The following is a 26,379-nucleotide window of genomic DNA, read 5'->3' on the forward strand; positions in this document are numbered from 1 at the left end:
TAATGGGCAGATTCAGCAAGTTGCCATTTATTTATAAATGCTCAGCTATTCAAACAATATTACAAGGGTATTGCACAATAAAAATTTTCTGGTATATACACAGTCTACACAGCAGTATCACTTGGCCATCTGCTCTGCCTTTTTCTTTTTAATGTATTTTTTCTTCATCAGTTTCTTTTTCAGCTGTGCATTTTTCTGTTTCTGGATGTTCTCCTGGATCTTCTCCTTGAACTTCTTCTTCTGGCTCCTGATCTTCTCCAGCTCTGCTTTTCTCTTGGCCTCCAGGTCTGGATCCTGGAACAACAGTTTTCATCACAAATCAGAAGTCCTGAAGCCTCTCAACCTCAGCTGAACTCAAAAAAAGCCAAACCACGGCCACTGGATGCTGTGAGGCAGAATAGTATTGTGCAGTACAGTTTTTTGGCTGTTGGGGGCGGTGATGAGCAATCACTAAACAGCAGAATAATTGACAGTCAGTGGGATTAAAGCCTATTAAATAACCACAACATTTGATTCCAAATATTTACCACTAACTGGAAAATTAATGTCATTGTTACACAGCTCAAGTTTTACAATGAAGACAAAATTATAAGCTGATGTTAAATCAACTGTTGTAACATGATTGCAATGTCAGATTTACACTGCCATTGAAATGTGATGTTGACTGATTGCATAAATGGTTCCAGATGTCATTTATCTGAGCACACAGATGTGTATCTTCTTAACTAGTGGTTGGTAATTTTTTTTTCTGATGCACAGTTTTTAAAAAAAAGTTCCACTGACTGTTCATTTGACTCAGTTTGGCCCAGCTTTAGCGCTCTACGTCGCCCCCTGCAGGTGGTCTTGCATATTCTTAGAGGTGGAATATCTGGTCCGTCTTACCAAGTTCACTTTGAGTTTTTCAGACAAATGAAAGAGTTATGGTGGCAGTGGGGAATCCCGAAGGTAACCAGTGCTAGAGGAAGTCGACGAGGGCAAATTAAACCACTGATGACATGAAGCTGTGGTGGTACTAGAGGACCTAAAGGAAGATTCCTATAAAAAAGGAATCTTCCTTTGGGGAATATGACATGCACTTAAATATGGCATTTGACTCGCTATATTTTCTGATCTTGTGTGCAAGATGCTATGTTCTCACATTCAACATATCAACAGTGAATCACATACGACTCAGGTCTGACGAGTCTTGGTCCGGCTGATCTGACATATGTTTGTGCAAAGTGCATGACAGAGGAAAACAGACTGAGCAAATGAAGCTGATAAATAGAAATGGACTTACCTTCCCCTCTAAGATCAACTGCTTCCTCTTGTTAATCTCCTTTTTCTCATCAAAGTCTGTTGACTCCAGTTTCTACGACAAGAGAAAAGAACAGTTTTCTTTTAATCATCAAAACACCACAGATCCATTTGAGGCAGGATAGAAGTTAATCATTCACTGTCTCAAATTTAAAGGTGCTCTCAATTTCAAGCAACATGGGAGTCTGGCTATACATTAGCCTGCACATGTTGAGCTCAACATAAGTGATGAGTCTGTATTCTGACACTGTAGACCACATCTTCTGATTTTTTGCCTCCTCATTCATGTGTGCTGCTTTCACAACGCGCTCTCCAAAACACAGTTCAAACTAAAATATGAACAAATTACAAACGTAACTCAAAGTGTCTCACATAAGGAAGCAGTGGTCATACAAATTGGATCTAGTTAACTGGATTTATATTCTGGGTTTTCTGGATCACCACATTCAATTTCTCATTCAAACAATTATTAGATTACAGACTTATATTGAGCTCAACGGCATGTACAGGCTAATGTGTTACTAAACTAATGTGTCACTTTAAGCAGCCATGGACAGAAGTTACCTAGTAAGCTTGGAAAAGAACTGAAAGTTTTTGTGCTGCCAACATATAAAACTGGGTTCCACTTCCTTCTTTAAATGGATGCAAATTCATCAAATCTATGAAGAATCAGGTGGAAACATTCAAAGCTACACAGAAGGTTGCATTAATATGCCCAATTGAACTAGTGAGGGGTGAGGTGTCTGAGCACATGCAGAAGCAGCCATACTATTTCACACTCCCGCCTGGTCACGTTGACCTGGGTGAGAATCTGCAGAACTTCTTCCTCCTCCACAGGGTATTCCTTCAGCTTGGTCTCTGGAGGAACAGACACGCGTTACTGCCTTGTTTTAAACCTGCATTTAACCAGACATGTTGACAAGATGCACTCTTGTTCAAAATGCCTGGTATAACCACGGCCCTGTGTTGATGGCACTCAGCAGCTGGTGTGAGTGCCAGTGCTGCCAAGTCTCTCTCAGGGAAAACACCAGCTGATTGGTCAAAAAGTTACTAATACTGTCCAAAAGTGAATGTGCATAAAAGAATGTGTGTTTATCTTAGGGCATCCTGGTGCCTCACTTAAACATGACATCCTGGGTTCAAATCTAGCCTGTTTGGTGCATGTTGTGCCCCGCCCTCCCAAATTAATTTTAAAGAAAGTCCATCTGTCATAACAGAGGGAGTAGTTGCACAGTGATCATAAAATCACTTTAGATTAGATAAGTATTACAAATGTAAATGTATCAGTCATACTGATTTGTCACCAAATGCTTTGGGACTCAACTTTATATGGTCCAAACATTTGTCAATAATCACTCTCAGGAAATAAAGAGTAGACTTACGAGTGTGTTCCTCAATGGAATGAACCAGGTGGATGTCATACTGTGTCACCAGTGTGATGGATACTCCGTTTCTCCCTGCAGTGGAAACCAAACAGCAGTTATGTATGAGGTGGATTTACCTTTTAGCCATTTTGCTGACACTTTCCCAGAGCAGCTGCCAACCTTCACTCAACACAGTGAAAGTTAGAACACAGATCATTTACACAGAAAGATAATCCACCTACAAGTACACCTGAGGCCGCCTCCAGTGGGCATCATAAAGCGCTAAAACTGGGCTAAACAAAGAAATGCACCACGGTCAATGGGACTTTTACTGAAAATCAGCCCTCTGAACTAAGATTTTTTTTCCTGTGCATTGGTGAAAATGACAAGAAAACACATATTTCTATGTGCTGAGATGAATGACACCTGGAGCCACTGACGAATCAACTGCACATTGCCTCAGTGATAATAAGTGAAAATCGTGCAACCACTGATTGCATGTCAGCTTATAATTATATCTTCATTATAAATGGGTCACCCTTCTCCCTCTAGGCTTTGGCTAAAGGGTTTGCACTGAGTACTGGAGGGACACCAGGAGACCTTTGCGGTGCGACTCTACCTGCTCTGGCAGTCCGGCCGACTCTGTGGATGTAGATCTTGGGCAGGCCGGGCGTGTTGTGGTTGATGACGACCTGGACAGTTGGAATATCCAAACCCCTGTGGGCCAGAAAACACAAGGACCTGATCAGGACAACCATGTGTGTAACCCACTGTGTACAGGTAGAGTGTGAGCTGTTAATGAAATGTATCATAATACTTATCTAAAAGTGACATGTGCCTCTGCACCACAACAAATTTCAGTAGATTTACTCTATTTGGGGTTATTGATGAACAAGTGATTGTACTAACACCAATGAAAGCATCAGGGAAAGAGACATCAGGGGAAGAGACAAGACAACAGCAATCCACTAGAGGCTGCTGGTAGCACATTTTACAAACTAACAGTATCTGCGGAGCTGAAGGTTTATTGATGCAGGTAAAGCACCTGGAAATTTAGTCAGTATGTTGAAATCAAATGATGGCTCTTATTATCTCGACCCGAGTGATTAAATGTAATATTTCTGACATTGTCACAAAAATGACCACTTCATTTAATAATATAGTATAGAGTTAAAATACCCCCAAAACAAAAAATGCTTAAATGTTGCAAAAGTAATCCACACTTAAAGAGCAATATTGATTTTTTTTTTTTTTTTTAATGGAAGGTTGATGTATTTCCATCGCCTAATTAAAACGCTGTGTTTGTGAAAGGACTGAGACTGAGTCCAAAAGCTGAAAGTGTATCACACGGCAGACATACAGTGTGTGTTTTTGCTGTTGTCTCACCTGGCCGCCACATCCGTCGCAATCAGGATTTTGTAGACGCTGGACTTGAACTTGGCCAGGTTGGCGAACCGTTGTTTCTGGAAAGCAGACAGAGCGGTCTCTTGATTTGCTCACTATGCTGTCCTGACTACGGGACACTACGATTTTTCAACAAAGACTACACATTTCTCAGTAAGTGAGTGACAGGAAAACACACATCCCTCAGAGCAGTCACCTGTTTCATCATGGAGTGCAGAGAGATGGTCGGGAAGTTGAAGGCCCGCAGCATCATGGTGAGGATTTGACAGTTCCTGTAGGATGAATGGAAAAAAAAACATTAAACTAGATGATCAATATGCTTTTGAGTTAACTGCCGGATTGGTTCATGTGCACAGAGCAGCGCGGCCTTGTTCAGGTGAAGCTGGTTTCCATTGTTCCCCCCTCCAGCCATTCACTGTGTTAGCGCGGTGAGCATGCAGCCTGTAGCTTTCTCTATACTGAACACATAGGAAGAGCTGGGTATCAATCTGCTCATCTGACTGTGGACATGATATGATGATAAGATATTATGGTAGATGAGTGTGAGTGCATGTCACATGTAAATATGCTGATTTTTCTTATTGTGTTTCAGGCCTTCTTTTGTGACGTGTTCGTTGCACATGCAGTGCCACTGTTTCCACGCTGTAACTGACTTATGTCCAGTCTTCTTACTTGCACGTGTTGGTGAAGATGATGATGGACCAGTCGTCGTGCTCGTCAGTGAAGGTCTGGATCAGGTGGACCAGGTAGGCGTCCTTCACCTTCTCTGGGGTCAGGATGTACCTCTGGTCCAGCTCCTCCACCGTGCGGGTCCTGACCACAACAACAGAGGCACAGATGACGGGTCACCGAAACTTCAAAACAGCTGTTTGTGAGCCCTCTGACTGGATTACATGCTGCATGTTTGCTTGTAATTAGCCAAGGTGAACTGAAGTAGTGGTGCTATCTTCCTCTCATTGTTACTGAGTGCTGGATACTGTGCTTCGAATGCTAACTGTTAGCCTCCTGCCATTGAGCTGGACTTCCCCCCAGCTAACATTCTGAAAAATAACCACGTTAATCCACTCAAATTGATATTTCAGGCTGTAAAAATTCTGCTACACATCATCACACATTAACTGTTTGAGTGGATTAAAGCAGTTATTTTGTCAGCTGATGGGAAGTGCACCTTTAACAAACCTGAGGCAAACAGTCATGTTGCTGCCAGAGGCGTTCAGAGCAGCACTCACTCGGACTTGCTCTCCCAGAAGAAGGGTTTGTTGAGGGCGATGCTCTTGAGCTCCTGCAGGGTGTCGGTCAGCGTGGCGCTGAACAGCAGCGTCTGCCTCTTGGCCGGCAGAACCTGCAGGATCACCTCCAGGTCTTTGGTGAAGTCGGTGCAGCCTTGCTCCAAGAGCCGGTCAGCCTCGTCCAGGATCTGTCACACACACACAAGAAGCCGATAAAAAAAAAAAAAAAAATTATTTCCTTATGTCTGATGCACTGTGGGGAAAAAAATATCATCTACGCTCAATAAGACTAAAATCTTATTTGTCATTTTGGTAAGACAAAACAATTTTAGCATGACAATCACATTTTTTTTACGCCCAAAGGTGCCATCATTTTTCTCAGCTCATAAAGGAACAGAGCTGAAGCAAAAAAATTACAACTATTAAAAGAATCAAAAGGTTTTCACATGACAAGATCAAAGTGAAGAGTCCGCCTTTTTACAGAAACATGACAAGACTTTGCTTCACATGATCCACAGATATAAACTTGTTAAAGAGTCAACATTTAGAAAGTGATGCCACTAATGACTGAATAACTAATAAAGTACGATGTGTGACTGCGCTCATGAACCTTCACAGAGTGTCCTCCTGCAGCCTCACTTTCTAGCCCCAGCAAAGTGAAAGAGCATTTGCCAAGCATTTTGCCCGAGAACTAAGAATTTTATTTGGGCGCTGGTCTTTGCTGTTGTCTTTCAGGACTGTCCAGGACTGTCTCCTCCAACTCACCAGGAACTGGATCTGTTTCATGCTGAAGGTGTTGGAGCTGCGGATGTGATCGGCCAGCCGGCCCGGCGTCGCCACCACCACGTGGGGCTTCCTGGACAGCTCCAGGGCCTGCGTCACCATGTCTGATGGAAACACACGACACAGTCAGGAGCAGCTCTGGGAGATTCTACAGCAGTGGTGCCCTGTTGTTAGTTTTCAGTTTTGGTCCTACATTTAGCCCTATTCTGGTCCAGGTTCTGCTTGTAGTGCGGGTTGCAGGCATCAATAGGCAACTGTCAAATTTAAAGGACTAGTCCAACGTTCTGGGCAAAACACCCATTTCCAAATTACTCAGGCTGAGACAGGATGTTGATGCCATTTTCACCTCTGTATGTCCAGAGGTTTGGTTCATACGGATAGCATTTTGTGTTAGCTCAGCATAAAGACTTGAGGTCTATGGGAGTTGTTAGCATAGCTATGTCAAAGTAAAAGTTGGAGTATTCCAAGCAGTGAGTTAGTCTGGGATGCTTTAAACCAAATACGTTACCCATTCCACCAACGATGATGCAGTCCCTCAGGCCCAGAGGTTTCCCCAGCACTCGGAACTGCTCGGCGATCTGGTACGCCAACTCCCTGCACAAACACAACAGCACCAACATCATCAGCACCCCCGATATCCTCTCATTATGGTGTGGTTCATCTACTAGATCCACAAACTGGACCTGTCTGCCCACAACAAGTACACATTACAGGCAGGCTGTACTGTGGTGAAGGGGGACAGACTGGAAACCTCACCAAATCACACAGAAACTATCCACATGGAAAGCTCGCACTGGGGGTGAGTGTGAATCTAGATGGCAAAATTTTAAAACGTTTTCTGTTTAAACATATTTAAGGGCCTGTTGACACTGTGGTGTATGTAAGTCATGTCTTCTGAGTGTGTGTGGTCTGGAGCTCCTGATTCTTGGATAAAAAAGTACACATGGGTCTTATTTTAAGTGTGAGTTAAAGGTTAGAAATAAGCTCGTCAATCGGACATGTTCAGTGAATGGAAGGTTGGAACACCAAAACCTGACATTCACTGCTGATGCTTTAGATCGCAGAGGCGTTTTCTGCCATCAACTGGAGACATGTGGAGGTCCACCCACCTGGTAGGAGTGAGCACCAGGCAGAAGATGCCGTATGGATCCTCGGACAGTTTCTGCAGCACTGGCAGGACGAAGGCCGCCGTCTTCCCGCTGCCCGTCTTGGCGCAGCCCATGCAGTCACGACCTGTCCCCAACACACAGGCAGCAACAGAGCCAATCAGCTTCATTCATTTATTTCTACTCACTCGTCCTGTCGAAGATTCACAAGTTCACCAGGCTGTCACTGTTATGGAGATCAGAGGCGCTCTTGGTGATGATGATGATGATGGTGATCTTAGAGCTGGTTCACTCTCTAGCAGGGCCAAAACCACCATTTCAGCATTGGGGGGGACAGACATTTGGGAATGCCTGAACACTGGGGGGGGTCTAGTACCTCTCAATGTGTATGGGCGTTTGGGCCTTGCTCTCTAGTCTTCCAACACGGTTTGTTTTGATGCTGAGAGTGTCATGAAACAAGTAAGACACGAAGACAAAAACATACAATTAACAGATTTAATTAGCCTGTGTGTATGCCGAATTAAAGGTTAGCTCCATGTGATTCATAAACCGACTTCAGTCCTCTCCACCAGGCTTTCAGCTTTGCCGAAAAGCAAGGCAGCATTAAACTACAGGGTTTTTCAGCGGAGTTCAAGCAGGAGCTTCTCTTGCTTCAACGAGCGCTGATGGAGGCCAGTAATCAGCTGATGATAAGGCACCGCAAACAACAGAGGCTCATCTGTCAGGAGGAGCTGGGCTCCGGCTCCGAGGCGGCTCTCACCCTGCAGGATGGCCGGCATGCAGTTCTCCTGGACCGGGGTGGCCCTGCTGATGCCCAGCTGCCTGCACTGCTTCACCAGCCAGTCCGAGAGCCCCAGCGCCGACAGCTCGCTCATGTCGGGACGTCCTGCCGCTCCTCCGCCGCTCGCTCTGTGTCTCGGTGAGCTGTGATACCGAGATAATCCTCAAAATACGAGATTTTCACCGACACTGGCACATCCTCGTGTGTCGACGGAATATCGCTGCTCAACGGTCGCCGTATGATTACGTCAGCTTTGCAACGTCAGGACGCTCGTTGATGACGCTCCACAGAGAAACTCGGGGAGGCGACAGAAACCACGTGACCACCAACTTGTTTCTACACACTGATGTGGAGTCATCTTGTTTTTCATCTGCGCTCTTTTCTGAAATCTTGTACCATTTTTTTATTGGGTTAATTATTTTTCGTTGGTAAATGATTTAATGGGTCATACATATATGTAAATATATTTTAGAATATTTTCAAAATATTATTAATTATATTAGTTTGTTTCTACATTTAAAATAGTTGCTGTTTATAGTACAAAATACAAAAAGAGGAAATACAATTAAAAAATAAGAATGTAAAAAATTACATAATAATTTTTTTAAATCAAAAATTGTTACTTTAGCCATTTTATTTTCACTTTTTAGGAAAAGGAGAAGGAAGATGAGACCACGATTTCCTGCACCTTTGTTAGACAAAATAGTGACATTTAAATAATTTTTAAAGAAATAAAGTGAATTTCCTGTCGCTCTCAGAGAGTTCACAGTGTATTAAAGCATAGTCGACTAAAACATTTTTATTGTGCAAAATTAAACTGCATGGCTCTTACATTTTGACTCTTGTTCAGAGTCACATGATAAAACTGGGCAGTCCCAAGTTCCACAGTTATGATGCGATGAACTGAACCTCGTCCAGAAAGCGGCAAAGTCAGGTTGTGTCAGTCAGCAGTCAGAAACCCCTCACACACACACACACACACACACACACACACACACATAGGTTTGATTTCCTGACAAAACAGCACATGAGCCCATTATGTCCTGGATGTGATGTCCTGATTTCCACAGGAACTTCAACGCACCATTAGGCCAGATTCACTGACCTCCACTGAACCATTTGAGAAATAACTATCAGTTCTGACAATGCAAACACAAAGTGCAGGTGAGCTGAGCGATGGCCCTGTTGTCTGACAGAGGGCTGACCTCTCTACTCTGTTTTCATTTGTTTCATCTCAGAAATGTCCAGGATGTCACAGCAAAATAAAGGGACTGTCACCATTATAATAGGGTAAAAAAAAATCCCTCAAATTGAGTATCTTTACAGAGTATATTCTTACATGCTACAGCTGTGACTGAGTGCAGCTCTTAAGTTCAGTTTCTCCTTTTGAGTATTTTGTGTTTTCCCCCTCAGTTTAATTTTGTTCATGATTAGAAATGCATTCTTTGTCCCATCAGATACAGGGCAAAGCAAGAGCTTTCCAATGATGGATGACACTCGTTTTCAGTCACTAACAGTCTCCTCATGTAATCCTGGACAGCATGGAGGCTTAATAACCATAATGCACCTCTGCAGTCTGCATGTGAACTTTATCTGGACTCTCAGGGACACAAAGCTGATGAAACCGGTGTACGCTCTGCAGCAAGTTGAAATCATAAAAACATCCACTTCCAGCTGTCTGACATTAAATTCTCTGGCAGCTTTAAGGCTTGTCAGAGGAGAGCTTAATTAAAATCATAAGGTGCTTCAGATTGTTGGCCCAATTATTTAAGCTCAGCCAGTGGAACAAGAGCCGGTCTGAGCAGCAGCTCCAGCAGGGAGGCACAGAAACACAGCCGACGCTGATAGAGGTGTGCTGTCTGCACCGCACTGGGCTATAATCCATTGGTGTGAGGCTGGGCTCTGCAGGCTGGGGTGCAGGGAAGATAGAAACCCATCAGAACCCACTTTGTTTTGGGGGGTGAATGGACGTCACCAACGTTTTCAGCATTTTCAGGCAGACATAAATCTTTATGAGGTGAATGTAAAGCCTGCACCGCACTAACAGAGTGCCATTAGGCTGAGCTTCAGTGCAGAGTTTTGCTGCTCCATGATGCTCCGAATGCTGTTTCACTCCAACAAGAAGAACTTTCCGGAGGAAGCACTTGAATACATGGTATTTCTACCATGAAATGTGTACTCTCTGTCCTCGGTTAAGGTTGAACTAATGGGGGTTATCAAGGATGTTAGGATACTGGAGTTTTTCAGAGCACAGTTGGCTGGCACTTTGTGGCACAACTCCAATTTTGTGCCAAAACAATGCAAGTATTCAGTTTTTGTTTTTTTTTTTTTTTTGATGAGAATTTCCCACTTGTCAGGGTCACTACTTGCCTGTAGGGCCACTGCAATTCCCCAAATATGCAATATCCTGAAGCAAACAGTATCTCAGTCGCTAACAACTTTTACTTTTTCATCATATTGTTTTAAGCCTTGTTTTATAGGTTACAGCAAATACATGCATTTGATATATTTTGTTTATATATTTGGCACCTTAAATAGTCTCATTTGGTTTAAATGTTTTAGTTTTAGCTACTTTCTATTAGTTTGGTTGGAATTTTTTTCTATTTTTAATGTCAATTTTCTATGTATGAATGCACTGTCAGGGGATTGCTACTTAATTTTGTTGTACTCTTGTGCAATGACAGTAAAGATATCTATCTATCTATCTATCTATCTATCTGTCTGTCTGTCTGTTTGTTTTCAGTGTTTTCCACACATATCCATCATTGCGGTGAATTCTATATTTGCCCTATATTTAGTTGTCAAACACCGTTTTGCATTCAATATTGGCAAGTTCATAACATTTATTATTATATGTTGGACCTTACATGGCATTTCAATTTTGAGTGAACTTTTTCTCAGCAACAAACACGCCGTCAGGTCCTTGTCAGATGATGGAGTTATGATCCTCATCACTGTTCTTGGCAGCTCTTGGTGTTCAAAATGTGTGCATCTTGTCAGGAGGCTAAGAAGGCTGCTGCCATTCTGCAGCCATCGTCACTTACACAGGACGTCATGGTCCATGGTGCTTTAGGGGGGCAGATGGATGTCGAAATTATTCCTGCATTACATGATTTAAACATTTCCATCCTTTGTTATTGAGAAAAGAATGCACCGAGGCAGCACTCTGTCTGCACACTGAGGCCCTCCAGTGGGTCAAGACCCACAGTTTTAAAGCCCAGGTTTAGACCATCATAAAACACTAAAACTGGCTCATCCAGTAATGAACCTCAGAGGTGGATTATATCTACAATTTAATATAATACAATACAGTGTAGACTGTAGTCCAGACAAAGAGCTTCATTACAAAATAGCTCAACCGTGTGGGAGTGGAGCTCGTGGTCAGGATTTTATTCTGACCTCACACACACACACACACACACACACACACACACACACAGTATCTTTGGCTCCTGCAAGTATGCATGCATGTCACTGTTTTTTTGTTCCACTTGCCACAGTGAGCACGAAGGGGGAGCTGTGTGTTTGTCTCAGTGTTGTTTGACTAGAGAGAGAGAGAGAGAGAGGGGAGGGAGAGAGAAGGAGAGAAAGAGAGAGAGGGAGAGAGAGAGAGAGAAAGAGAGAGAGGGAGGGAGGGGGGGAGGGGGGTCCTCATGAGCACCCATCTGTGTCTCTGCCAGAGCTGATTAATGCCCTTCGTAGAGAAAGAGGCCTGGAAGTTCTGCAGCATCGAATGCAGAAGTTTTTTTTTTTTTTTTTTTTTTTCTGGAATGATTGTGAGAGTTGCTTGCATGGAATATTCCCTGCTGGCTTCCCTGCAGCAGAGGAAGAGCAGTCAGCTGGATGCTGCTGGAACAGGCCACTGAGCAACATGATGAGTGCACAGGAGCTCCCATATCTGTTCCACCACATTTACACGCTCCACTTTTCCCACGTTGAGTCCGCATTCACGCAGATTAGTGGCTAAGTTTAAATCCACAGAGACTCCAGATTAAGTCCTGCAATCCAGCTCTTTCTGTTTCCAGCAGCTTAAATTAGCTAAAAACAAAAACAAACAAACAAACAAAAAAGGAAAGGGAATTAAAAGGAGACTTTCCCTTTTTTTTCTCCACCCCCACCCCTCATTTTTCACTTACAGGAGCTGCATTATAATTTCCTATTTGCAAACAGCCTTTTTTTAAATGAAAAAACAACACTGTCATATCCTAATACAAGAGCTGCAATACATGTGTGATGTAGTAAGCACTACTTTGTGGCATTTTTTAAAATCCTATATATAGGAACTGCATGAAATCTGAAAGTTGTAGTTCTATTCTGGGAGACAGCAAGTTAGTTCACCCTGATACCTGATAATCGCTTTGCATAAACTGGAGCACAGGTTCTGAATTAAAAAGCTGAAATCCAGTTCTTTCTGGGTAAGTTGGCTCTTAACAGTTTTCAGCAGTTTTCCAATTTTATTTTATGTGTTTATGTATTTAGTCTAGCCCGCACATCGAGGTAAGGACCTCAAGTAAAAGGTAAAACATTGGTGCAATGGCACAAGCTTGTGTAGCTGAAATAAAGGAGAAAAATTGTAAAAAAAAAAAAAAAAAAAAAAAAAAAAAAAAAAAAACCAACAACAACAACAAACAAACAAAGACAAACATATTTTTTCTAATTATCAGTGAGAAGAGCCGATGCTGTTTGTAGCATAATTTCAAGCATGGCAAAGCATTTCCCAAACTGGCATTCTCACAAAAACCGTATGCATTTTATCATGTATTATATTACTACTAGATGAGCTGTCTGATGAGCAACTGGATTATAGTCTTGCTGCAGTTCGTTTTTTTCTTTTTCTTTTTTTGCAAGGAAATAAATAAATGCATTGTCATATTATCTGATTGTCAGTGAGATGAGTGCAGCAGCTGGTGAAATGCTTGTGAACCAGATGTGAAACATTATCTCCTCATTATAGGGAGTGACAGTGTGTGTGTGTGTGTGTGTGTGTGTGTGTGTGTGTGTGTGTGTGTGTGTGTGTGTGTGTGTGTGTGTGTGCGTGTGTGTAGCGAGGTTACAGTACTGTATGGTACTTGATATACAGCACTCACAGTGAAACCCAAAACCCTGTATATGCACTTAGTTTTACCTCAGGTTTACACTGAACACATGATACACTCCTTAAGAAGTTTATTTATCTAGTTTATTTACTTGATTAAGACTGGGCCCCTTAAATTAACTTAAAGTTAAGGAGAAAATCAAGATCACCTCAGAATGGATGAATCCATGCTGAAATCCCCTTATTTTTCACATGCTGACCTCTTGTATTTTCAACAAATTCAGGTACTGCTTTAGATAATTCAGATGAAAATACTGGCCATCACCTCGACATTGTCTCAATCCAGTTGTTCAGGGTCCAGGTAAATGAGGGGATTCTGTTTCCTAATGATACTATATCGTACAATTTGGTTTAATTTGCTGCAAAATGTTGCATAAAGTTTCGTTGTTGATTTGTCAGCTTCCTTGTGTCATGTGTTCTGCATTTTTATTATTATCTGATGATCAATGAGAGCAGGCAGTCTGGACGATATTTGCTGAATCTTTTTTTTTTTTTTTTCAAACAGCCACCCATTGGCCTCTGTGCGCTCATCACTTGGAGATGAGTTTAAGTTTTTATATCGCCATATCTTGTAAGTGAAGGGAGGTTATGCTTTCAAAACTGCCTTCAGGATATTTCCACACTGACTGCTATATTTCACATCCTGACATGGCATGAAGCGGGAACGGGGGAGGGATTTGGGGGTACTTTGGTATGACGGCTGGCAGTGGCCACCAGGTGGCGCTCAGGAGCCCGAGCCACGCTCCGGTCGGCCTGCTTCTCGCTTCTTGAATGGGATCCCAGTCCTGGTCTGGCAGCGGAGGGAGCGCAGCGCAAGTCTTGGAGCTCTCAGCACAAAACCACTCCGCTCCGCCGCCTCACTCTGATCGGTGTTCCTCCATCAGCCCCGCTCCGCAGAGCCGAGCCGGCCGTTCCCGGCGCGTAATTACGCACGGAGAGTAGAGAGGGATCCGCGGCGTTTGGCGTAGAAACAACAGACAAAGGAAGGAAGGAAGGACGGCTCGAGTACAACTGACTTGAAAAGAGAGAAGTGCTGCTGGAGAGGGGGGGCGGGAACCTGGAGTCGGAAGTGATTTGACTTTTTCCCCCAGAAATGTAACTAAAGTGCAGGATTTCGGGGAAGACTTGGATCGGTTTGCAGAAGGAGCAGAAAAGGACTAAGAGTTTATAACCGCAGTATCCCCAAATCCAGCAGCAGCGTCCTCAGAGCATGGGGTAAGTTGGCTGTTAGTCTCCTCACTCTCGGTTCGGTCACTTCTGCCGTCTGGAAGTGATTTGTTCTTATGGCGAAATGGCAAAAAAGTGAACTTTGGGTGAGTTAAGGTGGTTTCATGTGCCCGTGGCTGCCCGAGCTGCGTGTACGGACCCATGTCTTTTTGTCAGGCCGAATCGATGGGAATGTTAACATCAGTTGTATCTGTCCCAGTGCGCTGTGTTAATGCCACCCAGGAGCACTGCGGAGGAACAACATCTCTTGGATTTTTTTTTTTAACCCGTTGAACTTGACCTATTTTTATTTTCTTAACATCAGGAATTTCCACCTTAAATGACACTTGAGACCGCCGGAAGGCCGAGTCCGGTGTCTGTTTGTCATGGCTGTGGCTGGATGGTGTTACCAAGAGGCTGCATGGCGTTTGACATGCTGAATGGGCTCACATGCTTATTGTGTAGGGCAACTGGAACACACACACACACACACACACACACACACACACACACACACACACACACAGACTGTCCTCTTTTACTTTACAATTTAAAAATTAATGAAGTGGTTTGGATCAGTTGTTTGATCTGATGTGTGTTTGTGATGAGAGCCCCGGAGCAGATGAAAGCCCGGTATCACCAAGTAGGTGTGTGTGTATGTGTGTGTGTGTCTGTGTGTGTGTGTGTGTGTGGGCAGCAGAAGATAAAATCATTAGCTGTGATAGATCTGTGTTGCCTGTGTGAATTATAGATGGGATGATATTTCTCCTCCTTGGACAGCACAAGCTGCTGGCTGGATGGACCTTGACCCTGAGCCCCCCACAACACACACACACACACTCACACACACACTCCTCCCCTTCCCTCCCATCCCCCAGCAAATTTCAGATGCTGCTCAAAGGCATTGTAAGACACAGCATGTACATTACAATCATATTAGGAGTTAAGCCTCATTATTGATGGTCCGAGTATGTGTTTTGAAAGCCATTACATTTTTTTTTTTTTTTTTTTTTTTTTTTTTTTTTTTGGCATTTTTGAATTTGATTTGATAACGTTACAATGAAGTGAATGGTGACTGATCCCATTTCCTATACCTGATGTCCAATTGGTGTACACTCTTGAGTGATCTGTCCTCATGTTAGGTCCAACAGCCTATTTCAACTGGAAATGTGGGTATTGGAGAGATGCAGAAAAGGTTGCAGGCCAGATTGAAAACACAGTTACACCGCTTCAGCCAACTGAGCCAGCAGGACAAACCATCACGGGACACTTAAACTCTCCAGTGAAAGCAGACTAATGACACTGACCCACCACACACCTGTTCTCTGCAGGGCGAGCCTGGGATATATGACTGCCTTTTAAACGAGGAGGAACTCACAGAAACACAACTGAACAAGTAAATGAAGAAATGAAAAAATGCAAAGAAACATTTCATTGCAGGTTTTACAGTAACTACCATCATATTGGTGGTTGATAGCCAATATGAAATAATATACTTACTGGTTGATACTGAGAAACCAACACAGTGTAACTGTAATATTTCTGCATATGTTTAAATATGGCCCAGAATACATGGACTGAGTCCTGAGAGTGAGTCAATAACAGAAGACCAGATTCATGATGTGCTGTGCTCAGTGTTCACATTGAACAACATGTTTGTCTGAGCAAATGTTTTTTAAGCTTAAAATGCATCGACAGTCAAGGAAAGTGTTAAAGGGATAGTTCACCCATTTTGAAAAAACTGATATTATTTCACTCCCCTCTAGCTGTTCTGTAGGCTAGTAGTGGTGCTATCTCCCTCCTATTGTTACTGAGTGCTGGATACTGGCTGGATGCTCCAAATGCTAACTGCCATTGAGGTGAACTATCCCTTTTAAAAGTTTGACCATGCACCACTGACCCTCTCTCTTCTTGTTGTGCTGCAGAAAAGGAGCCGTGCGTGAGCTGTAAAATGTACCCGCTACACCGAGAGAGGTACCCGTACCGCTTCCTCATTGTTTGTATATTTGCCTCCTCATCCGTCAGTCATCCCGTCAGCCCCGCCCCCCCACCTCGTCTCCATCAGGCCTATCTAAGCCTCATTGCAGTGTTTGTGAAAAGTGAGTGTCAGAGTTTTCAGTCTCAGGTGTGATTCACAGAGCGGAGGCTTCATGCTCGTCACGTCGTGTAAGCCGTCCTCATCACTCCCCCTGGCTGACGTCTCCTTCATGTCGCCAACCTCCTGTCAGTCGCTCCACGGCAGCCCAAACCCCCGGCAGCTCCCACAGCCTGCCGATACCCGCTTTACATGTGCATCACAAATCTCCCATCATCCACGGCTACTGCCATCATGGAGGTCCGTGTGAGAATAGTGCGCACACAAGAGACTGCGAACAGAACAACCAAGATGGAAAAGGACAGATTTCTGAAAATGATAGTCACGGTGTGGGAAGAGCTCCTTTTAGTAACATTATAAGTCGAAGTGGGCAGTCTGATAGATAATTTAGATTTGCCTCCAGTGTGACAGTGTTGTGTTATAGTGTATTTAATGGTAATAAAAGTGATATGTGGGATCTAAAGGGTCATCAGTGCAGATGGGAAACAGAGCAGAAAGTCTGCCAGTGTTGACGGTCCAGTGTTGCTTATGCTATAAATTGATTATGCCACCTGTATAATCAGTTTATGTCTTAATCAGAACTAGAGGTTGACCGATAGTGGATTTCTAAAGGCTGATATAATGAAGATAGTTTGGAGCAGGAAAAAAATGATATCCAATTAACAACCCTGTCGGAAATGAACTATCTCTGACTTAATTCGACTTTGGATATCTGTTGAACTGATCATCTTAGTCAAAGTAATAAAACGTAAAATATGTAATTATATCTCGATCACTAAACATCAAACTTAAAATAATTAATAAATACATAAATAAATAGATCTGGAACTGAAAATCAGTTGAGTAATTTTCCCCCTCAAAGTCAGTGATTCCAGTCAAGAAGCTTGATATTGTAATAGAGGAAACAGAATTTCTCTGCAATGTTTCTCTATATTATTTTGGACTTTTGCGGAATTAAATAAAATATGAGATTGTGTCATTATCGTTTACAGCACTTAAACTATTATTTTATTCATATGAAACACTGAAGTTACTTATTCATGTCTCCTTTGCCTAAGGACAAGGTAGTTTTCGAGCAGGATTAGGGTTGGTCATTTTAGTTGCTACCTGCCACCGGCCAAGTTCTGTCACCACTGACAATTCATAAAACGTCCCATCAGCACTGATCAATCAGCCCAGCCAATTAATCAGTTGACCTCTAATCAAAACACTCAGTAGATCTGATGAATCATTGGCTAAATGACCAGTCCTGACTGACAACGCACAAAAATGAACTATTTGAAATCCATACAGCTGAGAAATGAAAGTGCCTGTTTTCGTTTCATTGCTGCACAACAGCCGAGGACCTCCAACATGGCCGCCGGAAGCACATTGTGCTATGAAAGCTGCCTCACAACTGTCATCAGTCCCTTTTTTACCCCCCATTAAATGTTTCTCTGCTCGTCAGCACTGTAAGTAGCACAAGGTGGACTGAAGGATAACTGCAGCTTTCCAAAATCCACCTACGTCTTTGAGCAGGGGGGTGTTCACTCAGCCACTGAAATATAAAGACATACACAGCAAGATGGTGCTGCAGACATGTACACTTGACAGTTTCCGCTCAGGGTTTTGTTTTATTCAATTTAGCTACTCACCTCAACAATATAATTGATGGTGGGTTTATTGTACAACCAGCTATAATCCTAATGACGTTGAAAAGTGCAGTGGTATTACAGTGCGTCTGTCAGCCTAATGGCAAAGTTGCTTATCAGCTTATTCCGTTGAAATCTATAGGAGTGTATGGTTCCAGTGACCACCATCTCACACACACACACACACACCTGTTCTACAGCGTTGGTGCTGTGTAAACTGTCCTGTTAGTGAGAATCTAATCAGTTCATCTGCTGTGTGGTAACATAAAAACAGCTCAGTGTCTGTGTCCTCCTGCTGCCCAAGGAGAAATCAGATGCTTTGTGGGGAAAGAGCCTCTTAATTGCTGTTTTGCAGACGTCTGCATTTGCATGAATAAGCATTTGTCTCATCTCTCCCTCTCCGTCTCTCTCTCTCTCTCTCTCTCTCAGTTGAGTTGACTGTGCTTTATTGGCATGAAAGTAAAGACCCGTAGGAAAGACGTAAAGAACCAAGCTCCCCCTCACCCTCATTTCCTGGCTCTGTGTCCCCTTCATGTTTTCTGACAGCAGTAACTTATCGGCCGGGCGCCTCCAAGAGGAGCTGACCTTCAGATAAGTGAAGTGGCGTGCTGTCATTTTACATGGCCAGGGGACGGGGCGGTGCTCAGGAGTTCAGCAGCTAAAGATCAAATCAAGATTTAAATCAATAAGAGTCCAGAGTGATAAGCCCTCAAGGAGCAGATCTGCTGATCAAAGAGAGTGGGTTAAAAAAAAAAAAAAAAATCTGGGCTCTCAGTGCTACTACAAAGCATTCCTGACGTTTTGCCAGCAGAGGAAAGTTGGAGAGCGCGCGGCGGGGCTGTGCTGGAGATCCGCTGACTTGTTGAGCAGCTATGAGTTAGCGTTTCCCCTTGCTGTGCTATTTTGGTATTTGGTTGTACAGTGTCATGTTGCCGGACTGGGCCTGATACTTTCGCTGGCTCAGGAATGTGGACAGGAGAGAGGTCACAGAGCCGCCAGGCGCTCAGAGGAGAAACACAAGTTGTTTCCCTCAAACAAAGCTGTGCTCTTTGACAAAGGGGGGAAAAAAAGCAACTTTTTGAGGGTGAGCTGTCAACGTAGTCCTTTATGAGCTGTAATTCCGCTCATTGGATTGGCAGGAAAGGCAGTCATGTTCTCTTAAACCAAAACTAAACTCTAGTAGAGCATTGGGTTGTGTCGTTACCTGGTGGTGAAATATCCTCATCAGCTGCTCGGTGCTCCTGCTTTTAGATAGATAGATAGATAGATAGATAGATAGATAGATAGATACTTTATTCATCCTGAAGGAAATTCACAGTTTTCAACAGTATCCACAGATTACGAGATTAAATAAATAAAAAATAAAGAATAAAAGATAAGAGCACATAAACATAGCACATAAAAATGAGGAAAGTGTATTATGCCAATATAAAAAAGTACCACTACCATTTTTTTAAGAGGTTAAATGACTGTTTTTTATGTGTTAAAGCATTATTTTGGGACTGGTTTTGCCGCACCGTGGAACTGAAGGGAAAGATTGAAATCCAGTATTGTGGATTAGCAGCCCAAGGGAGCACAATGCAACTAATAGGGATATTTCACTACCACGTGGACTCATATAACAACCAGGTAATCATCTACCAAAGTTCAATTTTGCTTTAAAGGGCCGTTTCTGCAAAGCCTGAACCCCCCCGAGGCTGTGAATTGGCAGAGAGCTGCAGCAGAGTTCCAGTTCTGCATGTTAACTTGATGCACAGACGGTGCAATATGATTTCCTTTAGAGCGCTCGGCTGACAGTGTTATCCACAGTGAGCGGGTGGGGGTGCAGAGCGCTGCTCAGTGACACTGCAGCCCAACTCCTACGGCGTTTTGTTGTATTTGCCTCCCGCCATCGGCATTAGAACAAATGGTTGCATAAATATGAGCTACATGCACACTGCTACCTTCAGAGTGCAGGCAGTAAATCAATCCAAAAAATTCTAATCAAGCTCACCGCGACTTTTTCTCACGCTCCAACGAAGCGTCAGCCGCTCGCAACAGTGAGAACAGCGTGTCATCGTAGTCCTGAAGGCACTCGCCATACATTCACTCTCTATCCGTGTTTGCACAAGGCCAGAAATACATTTGAATGTATAGGCCTGCAAAATATGAAAAATACAAGAGAAATGAAAGGATGTTAACATTGTGGAATTTATCTTTTATGACCACAAAAGGCATGCTGTTGCTATTTCTCATCCGATAGGACATGAAATGAAAAATATATTGTGATGTTTAATTTAAGGTACACCAGGGTGTGCGAGCTCGTGATGCTGATGACATCCGCGGGTGCATCCGTCTTCTGGTTGGATTTAAGCAAACACAGCTCACTGGGATACAGCTTTCATCTTTTAATGTAAAGAGTAAAAACCCCTGCCTTTGACCTTTGACCTCTCTGCTATCTCTTTCCAGCTCTCAGGCCTTGTGCTTTGCTTCTTGAAGTGTGAACGACTGTTTTTTTTTTTTTTTAGTACAACCAATTGGATTTTTGGCAGCGCATTTAGCAGCTTTTGCTATTTTCGGAGCTTACACACTCATTTATTGGCAGTATGAAGAGTATTTTCTCCAGCACAAAAACAGCTGGTCTGTGTGTGTGTGTGTGTGTGTGTGTGTGTGTGTGTGCGTGCAGTGGGAGAGGGGCATCCGATCCACAGAGAGAGCTGTTTCACAGATCAATGACTCTGGGAGGTGAATGGGTGACCGAGCTTAAGAACGAGATGAAGAGACCAGTGAGACAGGATTAGTCAGCGATGACTCCGGGCAGACACACACACACACACACACACACACACACACACACACACACACACTCTTGGGTAGCATTGCCACTGTGTGTGTGTGTGTGTGTGTGTAGGGTGGCAGCTAAAGACTGAACGAGGAAGAAACTGTTCAGTTGGCTGCAGTTTTGGTTTAAGCCGCTGAGCATTTTTGAAAAGTCCTTTTTAAGTTGTAAGCTCTTTAAAAATATACATGTTCATGTGAAATTCCTCTGGGAATATGCAGATGTGCTCATATTTTACAGTTTGTCTCAGTTGCTTTGTGTCAGTTCTCGAATGGCAGGTGAAGTCGTTCAAACAATATGTGAAACAGAGCATTTGTGATTCTGTGTTATTTTTGCAAATGTTAAAGCACATGTAGGCAAATGACTAAGCAGCATTGTCTACAGTTTGAACAGTGAACGGCTGCTAAGGTCTTTGAGATCAAAATCGATTACCTGTCTTCCAGGTTGAATAGTTTTATTTACTTTTTGTGATCAATTATTGATTTATTATTTGGGGAAGGGGCTCAAAAGTGACATGAGGTAAAGTGTGATCAATAGTTTTCAATACACTCCACCCCCACCAGCTAACCCCTGACATGATGAACCAAGGCAGTCTACATGGGTAAAAAAAAAAAAAAAAACATAGAAAACCACATTCATATTCAAAGCAACACAAAAATAGAGTAAGTAAAAAGAGTAGGTAGAGTAGGTAAAAAGTACAGAAATCCCCCTGCGACCCCGGACCATCATAGTCATAGACCAACACCATTCAGGCATAAATTATAGCTACTAATAAATAATAAAGCTAATAGTTTTGATATGTTACAATTCTTTCTTTGTGTACGTTGTCACATGCAGAAAACTTTCATGAGTTGCACTGATGTGGAGCGAAGGTAAAGCAGCTCCACTGATGATTTGGCTGTCAGGTGAAAGTGGAGCTGCTCTACTGAAGCTCAGCTCAGCCGCTGGCTCGTGCTTCTCCTCTGAGCTCCCAGGTGGACGTCAGGAGTGTGGGAGCTGGAACACACAGTGAGAGCAGAGCTGGAGTGCATCACAGTCACTACAGTCAGTGAAGCTGGAGGAGCTCACATCAACACTGGACATGCGTGTGGACGTCTGTGGCTGCTGCTTGTGCAGCATGCAGAGGATGGCCGAGACGCCGTGTCTCAAGGGAGAGCACGAGGTGTGAGCTCCAAGACAAACTGTGGCCAGACAGACACGAGCCACAGGATGTCCAGTGACTTTCCAGCACTGTGATTTCACTTTATCACTGCGGTACCATACTGCTTATATAGTGGGCTCATGTTTGGTTTCCACAGTGCGTGTGTGGTTGGGACTGATAGGCTACGTGGTTGTGCCCTGTGCAGAGCTGTGCTTTGTGTCCATTGCAGCAAAAATCCTGTAAAACTCTCTCTTTTGCTTTACAAAGTGGAGAGTGAAACCTTGGTCTCTAGAAGTCTCCGTCTGAGGAGGCTTCACTCTGATACACAGTAGCAGTCAGTTTGCTTCAGAAAAACATCAGTGTGGTGCAGCACACATTCAGCGTCAGTGAAAACATGCAGGACAAGACTGTTTGGACTGCAGGAGGCGAGGAACACTCCTCCAGAGTCCACGGCCATTCTGACAAAACATTGTGACCACTGGTTTTACACCGTGTCAAAGGAGCGTTTCATTTTGGTGGCAGTGATTTTTTTTCGTTAACACAATAACTTTATTTTGACACGAGTTAAAAAGGTTTCGGGTGAGTTTCAGCCTTTTGCAGGTTAGCTTTTGTGTTGCATGTATGATCTCTTGGAAGCGGGAAATGCTGAGAACTTTCAAAATGTTTTGAGAAATGTGCCAAAGCAATTCAGTAAAACTGTAAAGATATGCCTTTCTTTTATAGTCTCTATGAGTATATGTGGGACTGGAATAGGCCCAGTGCAGCAACAGTTTTGTGCACTGCAAAAATTCAAAATCTTACCAAGATTATTTGTCTTATTTCAAGTCAAAAATGTCTTATTTCTAGTCAAAATATCTCATTACACTTAAAATAAGACATGATCAGCTCAGAAATTACCTGTCTTTAGACAATTTTCACTTGTTTCAACTTGTTTCAAGTGAAAATTAGCTTGAAACAAGAAACAAATTTTGCCAATGGAACAAGCAAATTTTTACTTGTTCACTTGTGTCACAAGTAAAAATTTGCTTGTTCCATTGGCAAAATTTGTTTCTTGTTTCAAGCTAATTTTCACTTGAAACAAGTTGAAAATTTTAAAATTGTCTAAAGACAAGTTATTTCTGAGCTGACCATGTCTTATTTTAAGTGTAATGAGATATTTTGACTAGAAATAAGACATTTTTACTTGAAATAAGACAAATAATCTTGGTAAGATTTTGACTTTTTGCAGTGTGCTGCTCTCTGCTGAGTGGCTTCATGGGAAAATGTTGAGGACGAGTAGCTGCAGTGAGGAGAGAGCGTAACTTTTTGACTTTTTCTTTTCCTCATTAGCAAGGTGCTGTTCCGTCGGCTCCATTTTTGTCCGGTGTTTATTTTCTGTTTCGAAGGACAGAAAAAGGACCACACAACACGTTGTTCAGAGGTGGGAGGTGTGCATGATTGTGATCTCTGGCGACCTACAGTTACCGTTAAACCTCCTCTCTTATTTCTGTGTGCCTTTGCAGATGTATAATTCCAGTTTAAATATCACATCATTCAACTGTCACCTGAAGGGAAATGTGACACGATGATGAAAAGAATGAGAGACTGAAATGTGTTCGTACCAATTTTGGGGTGTAATGAAAAGTTAAATATTGGAGTTTCTTCCATATGAGCTTGCCTGCATAGAGAGCTGAGGGCAAAAAGCGGATATCACCCTGCTCATCTTTTCCACATTGTTGTCGTGTTGTATTGGTATCAGATATGGGACACATCCTAGAATAGACATGAGCAGTGATGCAGAAAAATCAGATTTGAACAGAAGTCTGAAATCGAGCATGAAGGCCTGCAGTGTGTGTGTGCATCAAACACGTTGAAGGCTCCTTTGTGCTCTTCCTTTCCTCTGTCATAAGCTCAAGCACTGTGCTGTCTGTTGTCCAGCCTGGCCAGATGGAGCTCCCTCAGAAGTCCCACTTTTTATGGCTATGCTGCAGGCAGCAGCCAAATACCGTTGCAATTTTTTTCCCCATCCCCGTGTGGAATTGTGCGTGAATGTGAAGCCGGGCAGTGCTGAGAAAAAGCCTGCCTGCTCAGCGAAAGCCTTCCCTGGAGACAGACAGTAGTACAGGAGCTGTAGGAGCACAGGGCTGATGATTTGGTCCAGTCTGACCCTCTTGCTGTCTATATTTTCATCTCTTCCTGTATGCACGCCCATGTCCTATAAATTCATCTGAGGGCTTCGTGTCAGTTAAATTATCATGAGTGCAGTGTAACGGCCTGGCTCCTTTATCTGGTGGCATTGTGGTGCTTTTAGGAGGAGTGGAGAGAAGGGTTGGGGGATTAGTGCAAACTTCAGACTTCAGCCCTCAGCCCAGACTCAGCTGGTTTATTCTCATCCTCTGACAATGGCAGAGTATCAAACAAGGTTTTTTTTTCTCTTTTTTTTTTCTCTGGAAAGTTTCTTTGGGAGAAAGCGTGGTTTTTAAAGCTGTCACTTGGCACCAAATCAAATGATTCGATGGTGACAACCTTCTGTGACAGACGGCTGCAGACTTGTGCAGTGTGTGAATACAAAGAAGCGCACAAGTGCAAATAAAACAGCTCTGTTGATGCTCCTGAAAGGCACAGAAAGAGGTTTTACACAAGGAGGGTGCACCACCTTGGGATCAGCCTCGCTCGCCAACCTCGACTGGGATCAAATCCCACCATGACTTTCTTTCTTGTGCCTCCCTACCTTATTTTATGTCTTTCTGGTGTCTTCTTTCTATTGCCAAACGTGTTTTTTTACCCAACAAACCTTTCGTGTGACTCACATTGGTTTTTGCCACATGTCTATCCTGGTGAGCACTGCTGTCACTAAGGAGTTCAGTGTCCTCAGAGCTGAAGAGGGCCCACAGGACACAGGGCCCTGCATTCTTCAGTATAGGGCCCCCACAACAATCAGATTTTATTTTTGAAAGCTCAATTAATCCTTTCAGACCTCAGACAATTCATTTGATGTCTTTGGAAAAAAGGTCATACACATGGGGAAAAGGTCATAGCAAACAATTATGTTCCATAATTGTTTGCTAATTTTCATGTCAAAAAATGGCAAAAAAAAAAGACAAGAATACTCTATTATTCATTATTAAAATTAGATATTTAAATGGCAGGGCAGTGATACTGTCACAATGTCACAGTGTCAGATTGTGTTTGTATGCTGGTGAAAAGCATCTAAATGCAGCCCTTTGCAACTTCAGCAGATTACCCCCGAAAACTGTTTAAAAAATAAGGGAAAAAAAACCCCAAAACGAAACAAAATGATCACAAAATTATGAAAAATGTTTCCTTTTTGTGCAAGAAATCACCTAAAAAACCTTGGAAGTAACAAGCCTAGTAGTAACAAGCTCTGTATCTTCATTTCAGACGCGAAAGAAAAAAAAAAAACTATGAACAGATGACCAGTAGTATGGCTAATAGGTTTGATACAAGGTTAAAATGTTTTTGTTTTTTTGTTTTTTTTCTGAACAAGGGGGCGTTTATTAAGCTGGCAGTGCAGGCCTTTCCTTTTATTCCAGTTAATTGCTTTAATCTTCTATGGCAGATCATAAGTTCAGAAAAAGTACTGTACAAATATAGCCATCATTACTAGCCCATATCCATGGTTTCCCGGATTATGTTTCAATCAACAAACCCACTTGTTTTCATTAATTAATGAGCTGTGTGCTGAACAGAATTCTCTCAGCGTTCACGCTTGGGTGAGTAATGCTGTGTGTGTATGGAGGGGGAGGGATGGGTGGATGTATACATGACCTGGAATAGATTAAGATTAATTTCCAGGCAACCCCCCACTGGATTTAGGCCTCCAGCAAGCAAAAGGAGTGTTGTGTTGCCTTCAAAATATCACCAGGGTGGAGGTGTGAAGGCTTGACGTGCCGCAGTGTTGAAGGACAACAGGACAATAGGATAGCACTAAGCTGTGTGTGTCCGTGAGCAGTTTGGCCCTCACTCTTGAAAGATGTTTTAAAGGCACTTATCTCTTCCTAATGTCTGTCTGTTGCATGTTAGAGTCATTTTCTATTGTTGGTTTGAAATACATTCTTGCTTGTGATGAAGTGCATTGCTGTTCTTTTGCTAGCAGACTGAAATGTGCATCTTCAGCTATCTATTGTGCTTGTGTGGTGCCACCCTAATCTAAATGGCATTGTTAACATCTGGCAAAATTAACAAATTTGAAAGTAGTAAGACTCAAACTAGAACTAAAAACAGCTCAAACATTTGAATAAACCACTTCAAATTTGCCTACATGCCCTTAATAGGACACTGAATCCTGTTGTGCACCAGTTAAGGTCATGCACTAACATTCATGTCTCCTGCCTGCATCTTGCATACTTCTAATACTGCCCTTGAGAGACTATTGGAAGTATGCATTCCTGATAGGAAGCAGTAGCACAAAACCAGCCCAAACTGGAAAG

The 26,379-nt window shown here is 42.9% G+C and overlaps 2 protein-coding genes across 3 annotated transcripts in view; one reads left to right on the forward strand and one right to left on the reverse strand.

The window, feature by feature from the left end:
* ddx49 (DEAD (Asp-Glu-Ala-Asp) box polypeptide 49) lies at window positions 1-8,218 on the reverse strand. The gene is made up of 13 exons (XM_030048967.1): window positions 7,943-8,218; window positions 7,186-7,309; window positions 6,585-6,670; window positions 6,059-6,180; window positions 5,294-5,481; window positions 4,737-4,877; window positions 4,261-4,336; window positions 4,047-4,123; window positions 3,280-3,377; window positions 2,679-2,753; window positions 2,066-2,154; window positions 1,280-1,351; window positions 1-294 (listed from the first exon to the last, which is right to left on the reverse strand). Exons 1-13 carry the CDS (start codon window positions 8,055-8,057, stop codon window positions 118-120), a joined length of 1,440 nt encoding a protein of 479 aa, XP_029904827.1. The 5' UTR covers window positions 8,058-8,218; the 3' UTR covers window positions 1-117.
* Window positions 8,219-13,844: 5,626 nt separating this feature from the next.
* The window catches only part of LOC115358119 (homer protein homolog 3), a 68,646-nt gene continuing 56,111 nt past the window's right edge, over window positions 13,845-26,379 (forward strand). The window contains exons 1-2 of one of the 2 annotated variants that reach the window (XM_030049958.1): window positions 13,845-14,273; window positions 16,190-16,238. In XM_030049958.1, the coding sequence (XP_029905818.1) occupies window positions 16,216-16,238 (23 nt within the window). In that variant the 5' untranslated portion in view covers window positions 13,845-14,273; window positions 16,190-16,215. The remainder of the gene's footprint in view (window positions 14,274-16,189; window positions 16,239-26,379) is intronic. The other variant, XM_030049959.1, reaches the window with a different exon arrangement.

This window comes from Myripristis murdjan, chromosome 4 (genome assembly GCF_902150065.1).
Source record: "Myripristis murdjan chromosome 4, fMyrMur1.1, whole genome shotgun sequence".
Lineage (NCBI taxonomy): Eukaryota > Metazoa > Chordata > Actinopteri > Holocentriformes > Holocentridae > Myripristis > Myripristis murdjan.